Genomic DNA, 15417 nt, shown 5'->3' with positions numbered 1-15417 from the left:
CCCAGTTTCTCTAATCTTTCGCTGTCGGCAACTCTTCCAGTCCCTTAATCATCTTAGTTGCTCTTCTCTGGACCCTTTCGAGTAGTACCGTATTCTTCTTCATGTATGGCGACCAGTGCTGGACACAGTACTCCAGGTGAGGGCACACCATAGCCCGGTACAACGGCATGATAACTTTCTCCGATCTGTTCATGATCCCCCTACTCTGAATAACTTCACTACTCTGAATAACAATCGGGGTTCAGGGATGTTCAGGCCTAACTGTACTGAACCCCGACCACAAAGCTAAGTACTTTTTATGAGTATATATATATATATAAAAATATTAAAATTAATAAAAACCAAAAAGGTTCAATGAAGAGTTTACACATAAAGCCGAGGACTATGAAATTTTATTGAGTCCCTGGTGGTGCCGCTGAGAATCAAATGAGAGTTGCATTGAGAGTAACATTGAGAAACATAATGGATACTGTTTTGAGATAATATTCTAGGGCACATTAAGTTTTAAACTCATAATGGATACTGTTTTGATGTTTTGAGAAGTTTTCTAATATTTGATGATTAGTGAGTTTCTCAACAAGTCAAGGATTGAAGATTTAAGTGCCTTGATAGGACTAGAATATTACCTAGCACTACAAACTAAACTTAAGGCAGGAAAGAGAAAGAGAGATCTGTGTGCACACAATGAGAATGCAGTGATGTCATCGAGGTATATCGGATAATACAGAATGTCAGGGAAGCAAAACTCTTACTGTATTACAAAACGAGTAGAAAGTCTTTGGGTACTTAAGTGTCCACAGCACTGGCTCAAGGTATTGTAGGCTGAAGTTGGACTAAGGATAAAACATTCAGACATGTTCCCCTGTAAGTTAGCAATTGCTTGTGCCATGATAGTCACTAGAGCAGTGGTTCTTAACCTTGTTGGAGGTACTGAACCCCACCAGTTTCGTATGCGTGTTCACCGAACCCTTCTTTATTGGAAAAATAAAATATGATTGTTACAAATTCAAAACATAGGTATACAGTGATCAGGTAAGCAACTTCGTACGATGCTGTGAGGATCGGTTTGTTGATGGGTGCAAAGCCGAGAACAGGCAGAGTAGCCTTTTCATCGAATCTTGCTCTCTTCACCTTGAATTCAGCCAGCGTTGTGTTCTTGTATTTTCCATCTCCATGCAGCTTAAGGAAGTGTTCCCTTAGTTTTGCCGGAGCTAGACTAGAATTACTCAACTTGGCATTGCAAATCATGCAATTAGGACGCTGACTCCCATCACGTTCCGTTATACATGTGAATCCATATTGTACATATTCGTCCGACCACTTTCGTATTTTGCTCGACATAGTTAGTAAGGGATTAAAATATTAAGATAGGTATCACACGACGTACCATCACAACAGTTACAATTCGACTACTGTGCGCATCAAATCCCCTGCAGCACAGATAGGCCAAGCGATGTTGCGTGATCACCTGCAGCCAATTACGGACAAGCGGGGCGTATCATCACGAATCATAAGCGCTTCGGTCACGTTCAATCATCTATCAGTTAAATCACAAATTTTGATCAGGAATTGATTGATGTATAGAAGGCGTTAGTTACAGATTGATAGATCAAGAAACCGAGTACACGATCAGTCTTGATCAAAATCACTGAATAACTGATAGATGATTGAACGTGACCGAAGCGCTATACGAGTCGGAGGTGTGTTTTGACCTCCGCCGAACCCGCAAGACTGACTCACCGAACCCCTGGGGTTCGGTCGAACCCAGGTTAAGAACCACTGCACTAGAGGATCAAAAGTGAAAGAAGAAATAGTACCTGACCCTTCATGAAGAGAATCAGCAAGCAGGTCATCTCCTGGCTCCATGGTGGTACTCTGATAATGGAATGGAAACACTGGGGTCTTTGGAAAGGAACCTTCACCTATACGAGATAGCTCCATTTTCCTTCAGGTTGAGCCTTCTGGTACTCAGAACAGAAGCTACCAGGACTTAAGAACATAAGAAGTTGCCTCCGCTGAGGCAGACCATAGGTCCATCCTGCTCAGCGGTCCGCTCCCGCGGCGGCCCATCAGGCTTGAAGTACGTAAGAACATAAGAATAGCCTTACTGGGTCAGATCAATGGTCTATCTTGCCCAGTAGCCTGTCCTCATGGTGGCCAATCCAGGTCACCAGTTCCTGGCAAAAACTCAAAAAGTGTCAACGTTCCATGCTACCGATCCAGGGCAAGCATGGAATGTCTGTCTCAATAACAAACTATGGACTTATCCTCCAGGAAATTCTCCAAACCTTTCTTAAAACTAGAAATGCTATCCGCTCTTATCACTATTCTCTGAGTGAAAAAAATATTTCCTCCTATTGATTTTAAAAGTATTTCTCTGTAACTTCATTGAGTGTCCCCTAGTCTTTGTAATTTTTGAAGGAGTGAAAAAAATCGATCCACTCAGGATTTTGTAGACTTCAATCATATCTCCCCTCAGCCATCTCTTTTCCAAGCTGAAGAGCCCTAACCTTTTTAGTCTTTCCTCATATGACAGGAGTTCCATCCCTTTTATCATCTTGGTTGCTCTTCTTTGAACCTTTTCTAGTGCTGCTATATCTTTCTTGAGATAAGGAGACCAGAATAGAACACAATACTCCAAGTGAAGTCATACCATGGAGCAATACAGAGGCACTATAAAATTCTTAGTCTTGTTAATCATCCCTTTTTTTAATAATTCCTAGCATCTCGTTTGTTTTTTGGCAGCTGCCACACATTGGGCTGAAGGTTTCATCGTATTGTCTAATGATACCCAGATCTTTTTCTTGGGCACTAACCCCCAAGGTGAACCCTAGCATCTGGTAATGGTGATTTGGGTTATTCTTTCCAATGTGTATCACTTTGCATTTGTCCCTGTTAAATTTCATCTGCCACTTGGATGCCCAGTCTTCCAATTTCCTAAGGCCTGCCTGCAATTTTTCACAATCCGCATTCGTTTTAACAACTTTGCACAGTTTAGTGTCATCTGCAAATTTAATCACCTCACTCGTCATTCCAATTCCCAGATCATTTATAAATAAGTTAAATAGCACATGTCCCTGTACAGACCCCTGTTGCACTCCACTGTTTACTCTTCTCCATTGAGAAAAATGACCATGTAACCCTACCCTCTGTTTTCTATCCGATAGCCAATTCCTAATCCACAATGGAACTTTACCACCTATCTTACGACTCTTTCATTTTTTCAGGCGCCTCTCATGAGGAACTTTGTCAAAAGCTTTCTGAAAATCTAGATACACTACGTCAACCAGCTCACCTTTATCCCCATGTTTATTCACACCTTCAAAGAAGTTAAGCAAATTGGTGCGGCTGAACCCATGCTAACTCTGTCTCATTAAATCATGATCTACAATTTTATTTTATTTTTATAATTTTTTCCATCATTTTGCCCAGCGACTGAAGTCAGGCTTACTGGGGTCTGTAATTTTCAAGATCTCCCCTGGAACCCTTTTTAAAAATCAGCATAACATCGACCACCCTCCAATCTGAAAGTACTACAGATGATTTTAGCAGATGTCCCTGGAGAAAGAAGCGGACACTAGACATCCAGCAGCGGAGGAGGCAGGGGAATAACTGAGTGTAGAACCAAATCCATATAGAAGGCAGAGACAGTGTCGGGAACAAACAGAAGCTGGGACAGGTAGAACAGTTTCATACTCAAAAAAATGCAAAAGTCAGTAAAGAATGATACAGTAACATACTACTATTAATACTACTATTTATCACTTCTTAGATGGTCCATGCTCGGAAGAGCTTATAATCTAACTCGGACAGATATAACATACAGGATTGGGGATGCAGAATCTAAGGTGAGAGGAGTGAGGAGTTGAAAGCAATCTCGAAGAGGTGACCTTTTAACTTGGACTTGAATACTGCCAGAGACGGAGCCCACCTAGGAATCCGGGCAGTTTGTTCCAGGCATATGGCACAGCAAGACAGAAGGTATGGAATCTGGAGTTGGCAGAGGAAGAGAAAGGCACAGATAGGAGGGACTTACCAGCTGATCGGAGCTCATGGGGGAGATAAGCAAAGAGATATAGTGAGGGGCAGCCAAGTGAGTACATTTGTAGAACAGTAAGAGGATTTTGAATTGTATTCAGAAATGGATGGGAAGCCAATAAAGTGACTTTATGAGAGGAGTAACCTGAGTATAGCGGGATATGAGTCATGCAGCTGAATTCTGGATGAGATGAAGGGAAGAAAGATGGTTGAACGGAAGACCTGAGAGTTACAAACAAGTTTCAAGTTTATTATTTGCTATATCGCCTATCATTAGGTCTAAGCAGTTTACAATAAATTTTAAAAAGAATATACAGTATATTAAAACAGGGAATTTAAAAAAGAGATAAAATAAAATGCATTAGATCTTCTTAGATAGTGTATGCATCCTTAAACAGAAAGGTTTTTAGATTCGACTTATATAGCGGTAAGGATGTTTCTTGTCTGAGATGGCTTGGAAGGGTGTTTCATAATATAGGAGCAACAACAGAACAAAATGGTTTTGCATGTCGTGTCAAAAACTATGTGACAAATTGATGGAATTGAAAGGAGATTTTGCTGCGTCGAACGAAGTAAATGTGAAGTAGTATGAGGAACTAATAGTTTATCAATAAAGGCTGGAGTGTTTTCCAGTTTTGTTTTGAAAACAAGGAATAAGATTTTGAAGGCGACACGGTGAGATATGGGCAGCCAGTGAGCGTTTTTTTTTAGGAGTGGAGTGACATGATCATATTTTTTGGCCTTGTAAATGAATTTAACTGCTGTGTTTTTTATTAATTGAAGTCTTCTGATTTCTTTTTGGTCAATACCTTGATAAAGGGAGTTGCAGTAGTCCAGATGAGAAATAACCAAAGAGTGAATAAGGATATTGAGGGATTTTTTTGTTCCAAAAGATCTGAGATAGAACATAGTAAATGATGTCAGGTAAAAAGACCTGTATAGTCCATTCATCTGCCCAAAAAGGTGACTAAAGTTGTTCCTCCTGCTCCACGCAGGTTACACAACTTCATGGTCTGTTTAAAGTATGAAGGACATTTCAGTTCTGCTTTGATTCCACTCTTTTTTTATTTCCATCATTGTTTTTGTCCCCACCAGGAAGGTATTTCAAGCACTGACCACCCTCTTCTTGACATAGGATTTCCTGATGTTATCCCTAAGTCTACCACCCTTAGGGTTTACCAAATATCTGGATTTTCCCGGACACGTCCTCCTTTTCGAGCAATAAGTTTGAAGCTAGGAATGAACACGTGAGAACACTCGTTGATAGTCACTTTCACAAGTTTTGGTTCGTTGAATCTTGAATGCACTGTATTATGTCACTCAAAAGTATTTTATCATTGTCACGGCCTTCTGTTGCTTCACGCTCACTCAACGCTTCATGAAAGTTCTCGTGCCGTCCTTTGTCTTAGTTTGTAAGGACATCTTCTCGAGACAACCACATGTTACGGTTTTCATGATGTATCTTTGGCTTCATTGAGCTCCCTTGAGCTTCATAGGCCCTGGAGTGATGTACCGGCTGCACCTCCCCTCGGGCCTAATTGGACAATGAACTTGAATATGGGTTGGCTGAATAGTAGCTTTACAGCTCAAGCCTTGCACATTCTTTTTGATTTTAATGGAACATGGAAGCGTAATTCAAGAACTGGACCATGAGATTTCAAAACTCACCAAGAAGACGTTAACCAGATTGTCTGCAGACTCCTGCAAGAGCCAGTTAAGTTTTTTCAACACCACTGAACACAGAAAAAAAAACACCCCACTTCTCTCGCCCACCAGTGTTACTTTGTGTAAGCAGTTTCCTTGCGGCTCATAATTATGCTGGTTGTCATGGTGAATCACCTACATTCAGAAACATGATGAGAACGTTAAGTGCCTTGGCATCTCCTGTTAAAGAGTTTCTGACATAATATGACCCTTTAATAGTTAGGTTTAGACATAATTTTGCTTTCAGAATATTTGCCACATGCTCTGTACTTGTCTTTTTCAATGCCATTAAAGAGTTGGTACTTAAAAGGCCCGTCTGAAGGGAAAACAGAAATACTCATAGCCTTCTATAAAATTTCCAGAGTATGTGCATGAAAAATTATACAGATGCATTCTATATACATAGAATACCCTGGGGGAGAATTCTGCACAACTGTGCAATGTGCAATGTGGACAGAATTCTGCACATCCCATGCAGAATTCTACGCAAGCATTTCTAATGGTTCGGCGGCACCAGTGTTATCGTGGCCTCCCTCCTTTCCTGTTGCGATGAAAAGAAAATGCAAATATGCACATCAGGTTATGTCCTCCTTTATCTTTGTAGTCCTGACTGTTCCTTTAAATCACGTGGCTATACGGAAGCTCACGTGGTTCAAAGGAACAGTCAGGCAAAGGAAGAGAATGGGGTCCAATGTGAAGCCATGTACCACTTCCTCTTGCTTTGAAAACAAGGCAGAGGGAGGGGGGAGGGGCGCTAGAGAAAGATGGATGGGGTGCATGCCATGGAAGGGGGATTGGAAAAAGCTGCAGGAGGTTCATGCCATGGGAGCTGGGAGAGATAAATGTGTGGTGGAGATTTGTGCCTACAAGGAAAGGTCTAGGGGACAGACAGAATTACATAAGAACATGAGAATAGCTTTACTGGATGAGACCAATGGTCCATTAAGCCCAGAAGCCAGTTCTCACGTTGGTCAATCCAGGTCCCTAGTACCTGGCCAAAACCCGATCTACCAATCGGGTTTTGGCCGATCTACCGATCTAGGGCAAGCATGGACTATGGACTCTTCCTCCAGGACTATGGACTTTTCCTCCAGGAATTTGGGTTGTTTCTGGGAGTTAGGAAAGAAAATGAGGGGGCAGTGAATATTGAGGGGTGTAAGAGAGAATTGTGCAATACAATACAATATCTGCTTATATCCTACAATTACTTAGCAGAGTTCAACGGGGTTAAGAGACTGGGCGTTACTCCAGGAATTGCAATTTAGACTGGTAAAAAACTGTTGACAGAACTTCTACAAAAAGATTAGGATACATCCATCTTCAGCGGTTTCGTGAATGCTGTATAATTTACCTAACGTCCTCACATCTAAATGAGAGAACATTCCCACCCTTTAGTTGCTTGATAAGATAATAAGCCATTAAAACCCATTTTATATCTGACATTTTTGAAGCTAGGATATTGCAGTAGTAATGAAAGTCAATCTAAATGGTCTCCATTTCTATGAAAAAGATTAATTAAATCAGACAAATATTCAGGTACATAGATGAATTGTGGAAATGAGAGAGCTGCTAGAGGGTAGAGAACAAATGAACAGAGATGGGAAAGAGTCAGACATTTCTGCATATTATCCTCCGGTTGGCAGGGGAAGTTAGCAAGCTGCACGTCTTACCTACTGCTTCTTTCTCTGCTGGACGTTCTCTGCATTTGGAACTGTATGAGACTCATTTGTAGGCGTCTTAAAATGGTGTCAGGTCAAAAGTGCGCCGGGACAAAGGCGCGTGCAGACAATTGAGTGCAGCGCGGAGGTGCGCGCCACAGAAAATTACAGTTTTTAGGGCTCCAACAGGGGGTGTGTGGGGGGGAACCCCCCCACTTTACTTAATAGAGATTGCGCCGCGTTGTGGGGGGTTTGGGGGGTTGTAACCCCCCCCCCATTTTACTGAAAACTTCACTTTTTTTCCTGTTTTTAGGGAAAAAGTTAAGTTTACAGTCAAATGTGGAGGGTTACAACCCCCCAAACCCCCCACAACGCCGGCGCGATCTCTATTAAGTAAACTGGGGGGGCTCCCCAACAAAACCCCCCGTTGGAGCTCCTAAAAACTGTAATTTTCTACGACGCGCTCCTCCGTCTTGCGCTCAGTTGTCGGCGCGCGCCTTTGTCTTTCGCGGGGTTGTCTATGAACCTTTTAAAATAGGCGTTTTCCTATTACAATGGAAAGCCCAGCAGACTTGACTACTAATACTGCCCTGGTTAGCATTTGAACCCATGCTTTATGAAACAGGAATGCATGTGTGTATAAGAAACCATAAAGTTGTGTTTGCCAAAGAGCAGGTGTAAATGTCTGCAGGCACTTTCCACAGGGTATTTGAAAAGGGAAAACACGTGCACCCTTTCCTGTAGAAAACAGGTGTAACTTAAGTGAATACCCACAACAAGGCCTGAGCTGAACTTTAAACCATATTGGCGGCAGAGGTTAAAGTGCCCTATTCTAAAATTAACGTGTAGAAGAGAGAAGACACTCAGGACCATCCAGAACGGGAAAATCAGTTCCAATTTATTGTGGGATCCGACATGGGCCGTGTTTCAGCAAAATAAAACTCTGCCTCAGGGGTCTAGACGTAATAACACATAACACAATATAAATGACTGTAAAAATATATATATATATATATATATATATTTACAGTATATAAACATTCATAATATAAATATTAAATCTCAAAAACCACTTCTAAAAAAAGGCAATACATATATGACACTACCAATAAGAAAAACATACAGTAAATAACCAGTTAATACTATTGAAATGTAATAAAAAGCATTAATTACCGAACTTCCAAAGACTAAAATATGTCAACAAATACTGACCCTTTAGATTGATCACAGAACTATACTGAAGAAGTCCAATTCAATGTTCTAAATTTGCGGCTGTGTCGTCAAATGTGGTATTAAGATAAAAAGTTATCTCCCCCCACCCCCTTTTTTTACGAAACCGCGATAGCGGTTAGTGCAGGGAGCTGCGCCGAATGCTCCGTGCAACTCCCGACGTTCGTAGAGTTTTTCAGAGAGTTCCTATGAGCGCTGGGAGCTCACAGAGTCCCCTGTGCTAGTAACCGCTATCACGGTTTAGTACGAGCGTCTGAGCTGTTACCGCCGCAGCCGGCGCTAAAAACGCTAGCATGGCTTTGTAAAGGAGGGGGTAAATATTAACGCGTTAGCAAGTGAGCCCCGATACGCCGATGTGTATGTCAATAAAATTTATGTGAACTTAGTTGATATTGTGGGTTTGACTAAAAAGGCGTGATGTCTTCAGAAAATGAAATGTTAATGCGTTTTGGAAACTTATTTGGCCCCAAATTAATAAATTATTAGAAAACCATGTAGGACTCTCACATGACACTATATTATTTGGTACAGCATTGAGAACTCAGAGTCCGATTTCTGCAAATAACAACAAGTTATTATTAATATTGGCAGGGGTCGCCATGCAACAAATTACTCAAAATTATACATTTTGGTGGAATTCAGTTTGCCACATATATAAGATGGAAAAAATGATAGCGTTACAACAAGGGAATCTTCATAATTTTTAAAAAATATGGGGACCATTGACTAGTTACTCTAATGATCAGATATCTTAGCACATGGGTAGTCTATATTTGGGTTGGGATGGGGAATGTATATCATATGGAAATAGGAATATTGTTAAAAAGGGGGGTATTTATTTTATCTTACAAGAATATTTGATTGTAAATACAAGTGATATGTGAAAATTGTTTTTATTATGTATAATTCACTTGATGTAAGAATCAAAAATGAATAAAGAATTTAAAAAAAAAAAAAAAGAAAATGAAAGAAATCTGATTTTGCCATGCAATCGGTGGGACAAATGCTGAAATGAGTTAGTATAAGGAGCTCTGAATTTTGTTCCTCTTGAATGATGTTGATTTCAGCATTTGTTCCACTGGTTGCACAGCCAAATCAAATTGCTTTCATTTTGGGGACAGCACAAATTTTCACTCAATATGCTCCTAAGTCTGATATACCATAGAGACTTCTTAAATGGCTAGAAAGTACTCACCAGCTCCACCTAGTACCTCCCAGCAAGGTGTGAGTAAGCCAAGCATCCCTGGAATGCGAGTGCTTGTATCTACAGACAAGAACTATCATGCAGACTTAGGAATGTTGCTGCAAAGGCAGCCACCATAGCACTAGGGAGGCGGAAGGGTGGCGGCTTAATTATTGCACAATGGATGAAGCGTAAGGGATAATTGTACAAAACACTTTTGTACCTAAAACTGCATTTCACATGCAGAAATAGGTGCTCTTTAATTTTTCAGAATATGCATGCATAAAAATACAGGAGACCGACGGACAGCATGTACTGTTATGCGATATGCACCTGATTAAAATAGGGTGCCTATGATAGAAGTCCAAAAAGACTCATATTTAAACCTAAATTACAGCGCAGCTTTGTAAAAGAGGGAGTTACATAGGGAACACGGACTTCATATGAAGTCTCAGTAGCGCACAAATGCTGGCAATCATGTTTACACATGCTCCAAGGAGTCGCCTGGTATTTAATTAAACTTATATTGAGGCACTTTGGAAGAGGATGGGGGTGGATGCAGCCTAGGAAGGGCTGAAAATGTAGCAGGCCTCAAGAATGCCCTTCCAGGGGGAGGGGTGGAATTTCAGTTTCGCGCCTACCTTCGCTGTTATAGGTGGCCCAACAGGTTGAAAAGGCAACGGCAAAAGCTAGAAGGATGCTAGGGGGCATAGGGTTTGGCCAGTAGGAGTATAAGACTCTGGTGAGACCTTATTTAGATAGTGTGTACAATGCTGGAGACCACACCTTCAAAAAGATATAAACAGGAAGGAGTCGGTCTAGAGCAGTGGTTCTTAACCCTGTCCTGGGGGACCCCCGGCCAGTCAGGTTTTCAAGATATCCCTCATGAATATGCATGAGAGAGATTTGCATATAATGGAAGTGACAGGTATGCAAATCTCTCTCATGCATATTCATGAGGGATATCTTGAAAACCCGACTGGCTGGGTGTCCCCCAGGACAGGGTTGAGAACCACTGGTCTAGAGGAAGGCATTTAAAATGGTTGATGGTCTAAAGATCTCAATATGTATACTTTAGAGCAGGGGTCTCAAAGTCCCTCCTCGAGGGCCGCAATCCAGTCGGGTTTTCAGGATTTCCCCAATGAATATGCATGAGATCTATGTGCATGCACTGCTTTCAATGCATATTCATTGGGGAAATCCTGAAAACTCGACTGGTTTGCGGCCCTCGAAGAGGGACTTTGAGATCCCTGCTTTAGAGGAAAGGTGGGAGAGCCATTTAAATACGTGTGGCATAAATACACACGAGATGAGTGTCTTTCAGGTGAAAGGAAACTCTGAGAGGGCATAGAATTGAGGATAAGAGGCTCAGGAGTAATCTAAGGAAATACTTTTTTACAGAAAGGATGGTAGATGCTTGGAATAGTCTCCCAGTAGCTGTGGTAGAGGCAAAGAATGTGTCTGAATTCAAGAAAGTGTGAGACGGGTGCATGGGGGTGGATGCTGCGGACGGGCAGACTGGATTGGCATTTTTCTGCCATCATGTTTCTATGTTTCTAAGTTATATTCTTTGTTAGATCAGAAAATTCAGATATCGGGATGGTCTGTTAAAACTGAGAAAGGGGGATTTAATCTTGAAAAAGCCTCACGGCGAAACATGTCGATGTGACAGGTCCCTGACCCGATCCTATCAAGGAAACAACACTTTTTAAGATAAGCTATTTCTTTGCAATTATTTATGAGAGCACTATGCACTTTATATAAGAAAAATAAGACAAAAAAATATATATAAAAAAACGCTAAAAACTTTTATTGAGTGGGCGAATGAAGAAGCCACAGCCATAGCCACTAAGATTTTTGTGTCGCCAAAAAAACGGGCGACCAAATGGCATGTCTGAAGCCCCCCCAAAAAAATCGATAAAAAAATCGATAAGAAAGTTGAGACATTGTCCTTTGATACTGAGTATAAAATATTGGCCAATGTTTGAGGAGTGACTGGGGTATTTACTCTAAGTTATATTCAGGCACAATAAGTAAATTATCCTGTCCCCAGAAGGCTTGCAATCTAGTTTGCACGTCACTTGCTCTGGATCACAAGGAGCCACAGTGGGATTTCTGATTAAAAAAAAAAAAAAGTTGTTAAAAAAAAACAAAACCCAAAACCAAAAACAACCCAGTTTCTCAACACCAAAGCTGTTCACTACACTTTCAAACAATTACCCAAAAACTAGAGCACACAAAAGATGGACCAGCAGGTACTGTAAAATCCCACGCATGCATTAGCAACTGTAAAACATTTAGAAAAAAAAAGCCAAATGTTTTCAGGTTCCGGCACACAATAGTAATGTAATATGACAGAACGGAGAAGGAATGGTTTTGTTAAGAGCAGAAAAGCTCCCTGTCAGCAGGGGAGGGCAGGAGCTGTGAAGCAGTTCCCAGTCACGTGGCTGCTCATTCTACTTTCTCTCTGAAAAGATCCCCCGAAGTGAGAGCCGAGCAGTGCGCTGCCAAGAGTTTTCTGCACCCTTGACAGCTTTCCCTAGGCATTCCGAGAAAAGAGAGACCTCCGATCGACAGCTTTGCGAGCGCACAGACCTGCCCTCATGTCTCACAGGCTCTGGGATCAGGTGAGGGTGCCGGGCGCCGGAGCTGATGGAACGCACAGGACGATGCTGGTTAAATCAGGTAAGGGGGGGGAGCATCCTCGCTAAAAAGTCTTCTCTTACCCGAAATCTGATCGGCGAGCGCCACGGGCTTAAGATGGAGTTTCCGCTTAGGCTCCTGGATGCCCTCCCAAGGCGGTCGGGCGGGACTGCTAGCAAAGATCCACTTTTCCAGAATTCCGCACGGATAACTTAGTAATTGATTCTAAGCACTGCACTACCATTTTGTCACTCAACGTATTCTCTCTTTTCTTTTAAATCTAATCAATTGATGTGAGCAGATCTGTCTTCTTTTGAGGGTTGTTGGGGGGGGGGGGGATTTGTCTTGTTTTCTTTCCTCTCTCGTGAGATCCTGAGACGGTGCTGGTGTATACGGATAAACAATGCTCTGTTTTGAAATGAATCTGCTATTTAGCTTCAGAGAGGTATCTAGTAGTGTGTGGCGCGGTGGTTGAAGCTACAGCCTCAGCACCCTGGGGTTGTGGGTTCAAACCCCGCGCTGCTCCTTGTGACCCTGGGCAAGTCACTTAATCCTCCATAGCCCCAGGTACGTTAGATAGATTGTGAGCCCACTGGGACAGAAAGGGCAAAATGCTTGAGCACCTGAATAAATTCATGTAAACTGTTCCGAGCTCCCCTGGATGAAAAGTATAGAAAACTGAATAAATAAGTACTGTGAAAAGTTTCTGCCTCTGATAACCAGAACTGGCACTGTGACATCATAATGCCTCAGTCCACCAATGCCTAAGAGCCAACCTCATCAGTGATGTCACAATGGCTTCACTGTCCTATACTTGGCTCACTTCTACTACATTTTGATTTCTAGAGTGGTGCAGCGGTTAAAGCTACAGCCTCAGCACCCTGAGGTTGTGGGTTCAAACCCATGCTGCTCCTTGTGACCCTGGGAAAGTCACTTAATCCCCCCATTGCCCCAGGTACATTAGATAGATTGTGAACCCACTGGGACAGACAGGGAAAATGCTTGAGTACCTGATTGTAAAAACCGCTTAGAAAACCTTGATAGGCGGTACATAAAATCCTAATAAACTTAAACTTAGTAAAAGGAGACCTTTTGCTTCTTCCCGTGCCACTCAATGGTTTGCTAATAAGACATCCATTATATTCCTATGGGTGTCTTTGGCATTTAGCACATTCTCAAAACTTTTAATGCTGTCGCTAAACTGTTTTCCGGCGGTTTACCTGCACGCATTTTAGCGGTGGATTATCCAAACGGATTATCTCTGTCTTTGGCGAGGTTTCTAGCGCTCCGACAATGACTGAAATGAGCCCTCCGGTGGATTCTTAAAAATCGCCGAGGCATTTTCGAAGAGCGGCGTCGGCCTTTGGCGACAAAAAGCAGCGACTGGTCCGGGGGTGTCGTTACAGTGCCAGCACTTGTGTTTTTGACTGTGCCTAATGAAAAATAAAAAGTGTATCTATATATTTTATAAGTGGACGGTGGTAAAACTCGCACTTCTTTTGAGTTTTGGGGAGAGATGGGCATGTTTTGTGCGCGCTTGTTAAAAGACAACGTTTCTTCTTGAGCGCGTGTACGATACCCTTGCCGTGTGCGTTTCTGGCTGTGGGTCATGATTTAATTTTACATTAAAAACACATTACAAGATTTATCTAAATTATAGTCGTTTTTTGGAGAGACAGGCATGTTTTATGTGCGATTGATAAGTCGAGGTTGCTTCTCCCCGCCTCTCCCTTCCGTTCGTCCAATAGAGCAGCAGGAGAGTGTGTTTGGGTTTTTTTAATGGCGTTTCTCCGCACATGCAAACGTAGGAAATCTTCGCTGCTGTCTGCCAATGTCTCGGGTTTTTAGATTCGGTATCAAAATGGCCGCGTTATTAGACCGTTGATTTTTAATGCAGGTTTTTGAAAATCCTGGCCTAAATCGCTGAGATCCCTTTGGTGAATTTCCCCCTTACTAGTGAAGTGATAGCAGGGCACCTCAGTGCTATTGTCTAATGCAGTGTTATCACAAACGGTGTGCGACGGCATATTCCAGGTGTGCCGCAAGATGCCGGCGAGGAAAAGAGACACGCCAGCGGACTGCTTACAGGATGTGCCTCTCGCAGCAAGAGTCAGTCAGCCGGCACCTGCGCCTCTTCTCCTCGCCACTGCCTCTGCTCCTTCTCCTCACCTCTCCTTCTGAAGCGCACCGCCCCCCCCTTCCCCCCACCAGCGGTAATAGGAGGTTCAGGGCCATGGCTGGAGGATGTCCGCGCATTTCCAGGTGCCCTCCAGCTGCTGCTGTGAGATTAGTATGCAACGCCTTATAAAGTTTGCAATACACTGGTCTAACGGTACATCTAATAGACCCCCCCCCAGATTCTATACTTGGCGTGCAAATTTACTTGTGCAAAATTGCGCACTATTCTGAGATACACCTGCAACTAAATTGGAGCCAATTACAGTGGAACCTTGGTTTACGAGCATAATTCGTTCCAGAAGCATGCTCGTAATTCAAAGTACTCGTATATCAAAGCACATGTCCCCATAGGCCACAATGTAAACAAACAATTCGTTCCACTACCAAGGTTTACTATGGTGGCCCAGGGGTGGGTACCTGCCTGTGGGTGCTGCAGCCCTTGTAGCGTGGTGGCTTCGTTTCCCCGGGGTCCCCGTGCGGCTCTCCTCCCTCTTCGGCCGATGCCATTTCTGTTCACCAGCGCCTCCCGGCTTCCGATTCAAGCCGGCCATCCTCCAGGCACCTGCGCAGGACCTCTGAACTCCCGCTTCAAGCCGGCGCCGCTCCAACAACACGCGCACCACGTACAAGCACGCAGGACGTCTTGCGTGCTCGTACGTGGTGCGGGTGTTGTTGGAGCGGCGCCGGCTTGAAGAGGGAGTTCAGAGGTCCTGCGCAGGTGCCTGGAGGATGGCCGGCTTGAATCGGAAGCCGGGAGGCGCTGGTGAACGGCGGAGGCATCGG

The 15417-nt window shown here is 42.9% G+C and overlaps 2 protein-coding genes across 18 annotated transcripts in view; one reads left to right on the top strand and one right to left on the bottom strand.

Annotated features, from left to right (window-relative positions):
- The window catches only part of LOC117351126, a 690625-nt gene that overhangs the window by 563643 nt on the left and 111565 nt on the right, over nt 1–15417 (bottom strand). The window lies entirely within an intron of this gene.
- The window catches only part of FAM107A (family with sequence similarity 107 member A), a 129051-nt gene that overhangs the window by 61731 nt on the left and 51903 nt on the right, over nt 1–15417 (top strand). The window contains exon 1 of one of the 2 annotated variants that reach the window (XM_033925979.1): nt 12181–12498. The exons of the other annotated variant lie outside the window; for it this stretch is intronic. Coding sequence (XP_033781870.1) covers nt 12417–12498 — 82 coding nt within the window. The 5' untranslated portion in view covers nt 12181–12416. Of the gene's footprint in view, nt 1–12180; nt 12499–15417 lie in introns of those variants that run through there. 2 annotated transcript variants of the gene reach the window in all.

The sequence above is a fragment of the Geotrypetes seraphini genome, chromosome 17, assembly GCF_902459505.1.
Source record: "Geotrypetes seraphini chromosome 17, aGeoSer1.1, whole genome shotgun sequence".
NCBI lineage: Eukaryota > Metazoa > Chordata > Amphibia > Gymnophiona > Dermophiidae > Geotrypetes > Geotrypetes seraphini.
This window is presented reverse-complemented; position numbering and strand designations above follow the sequence as displayed.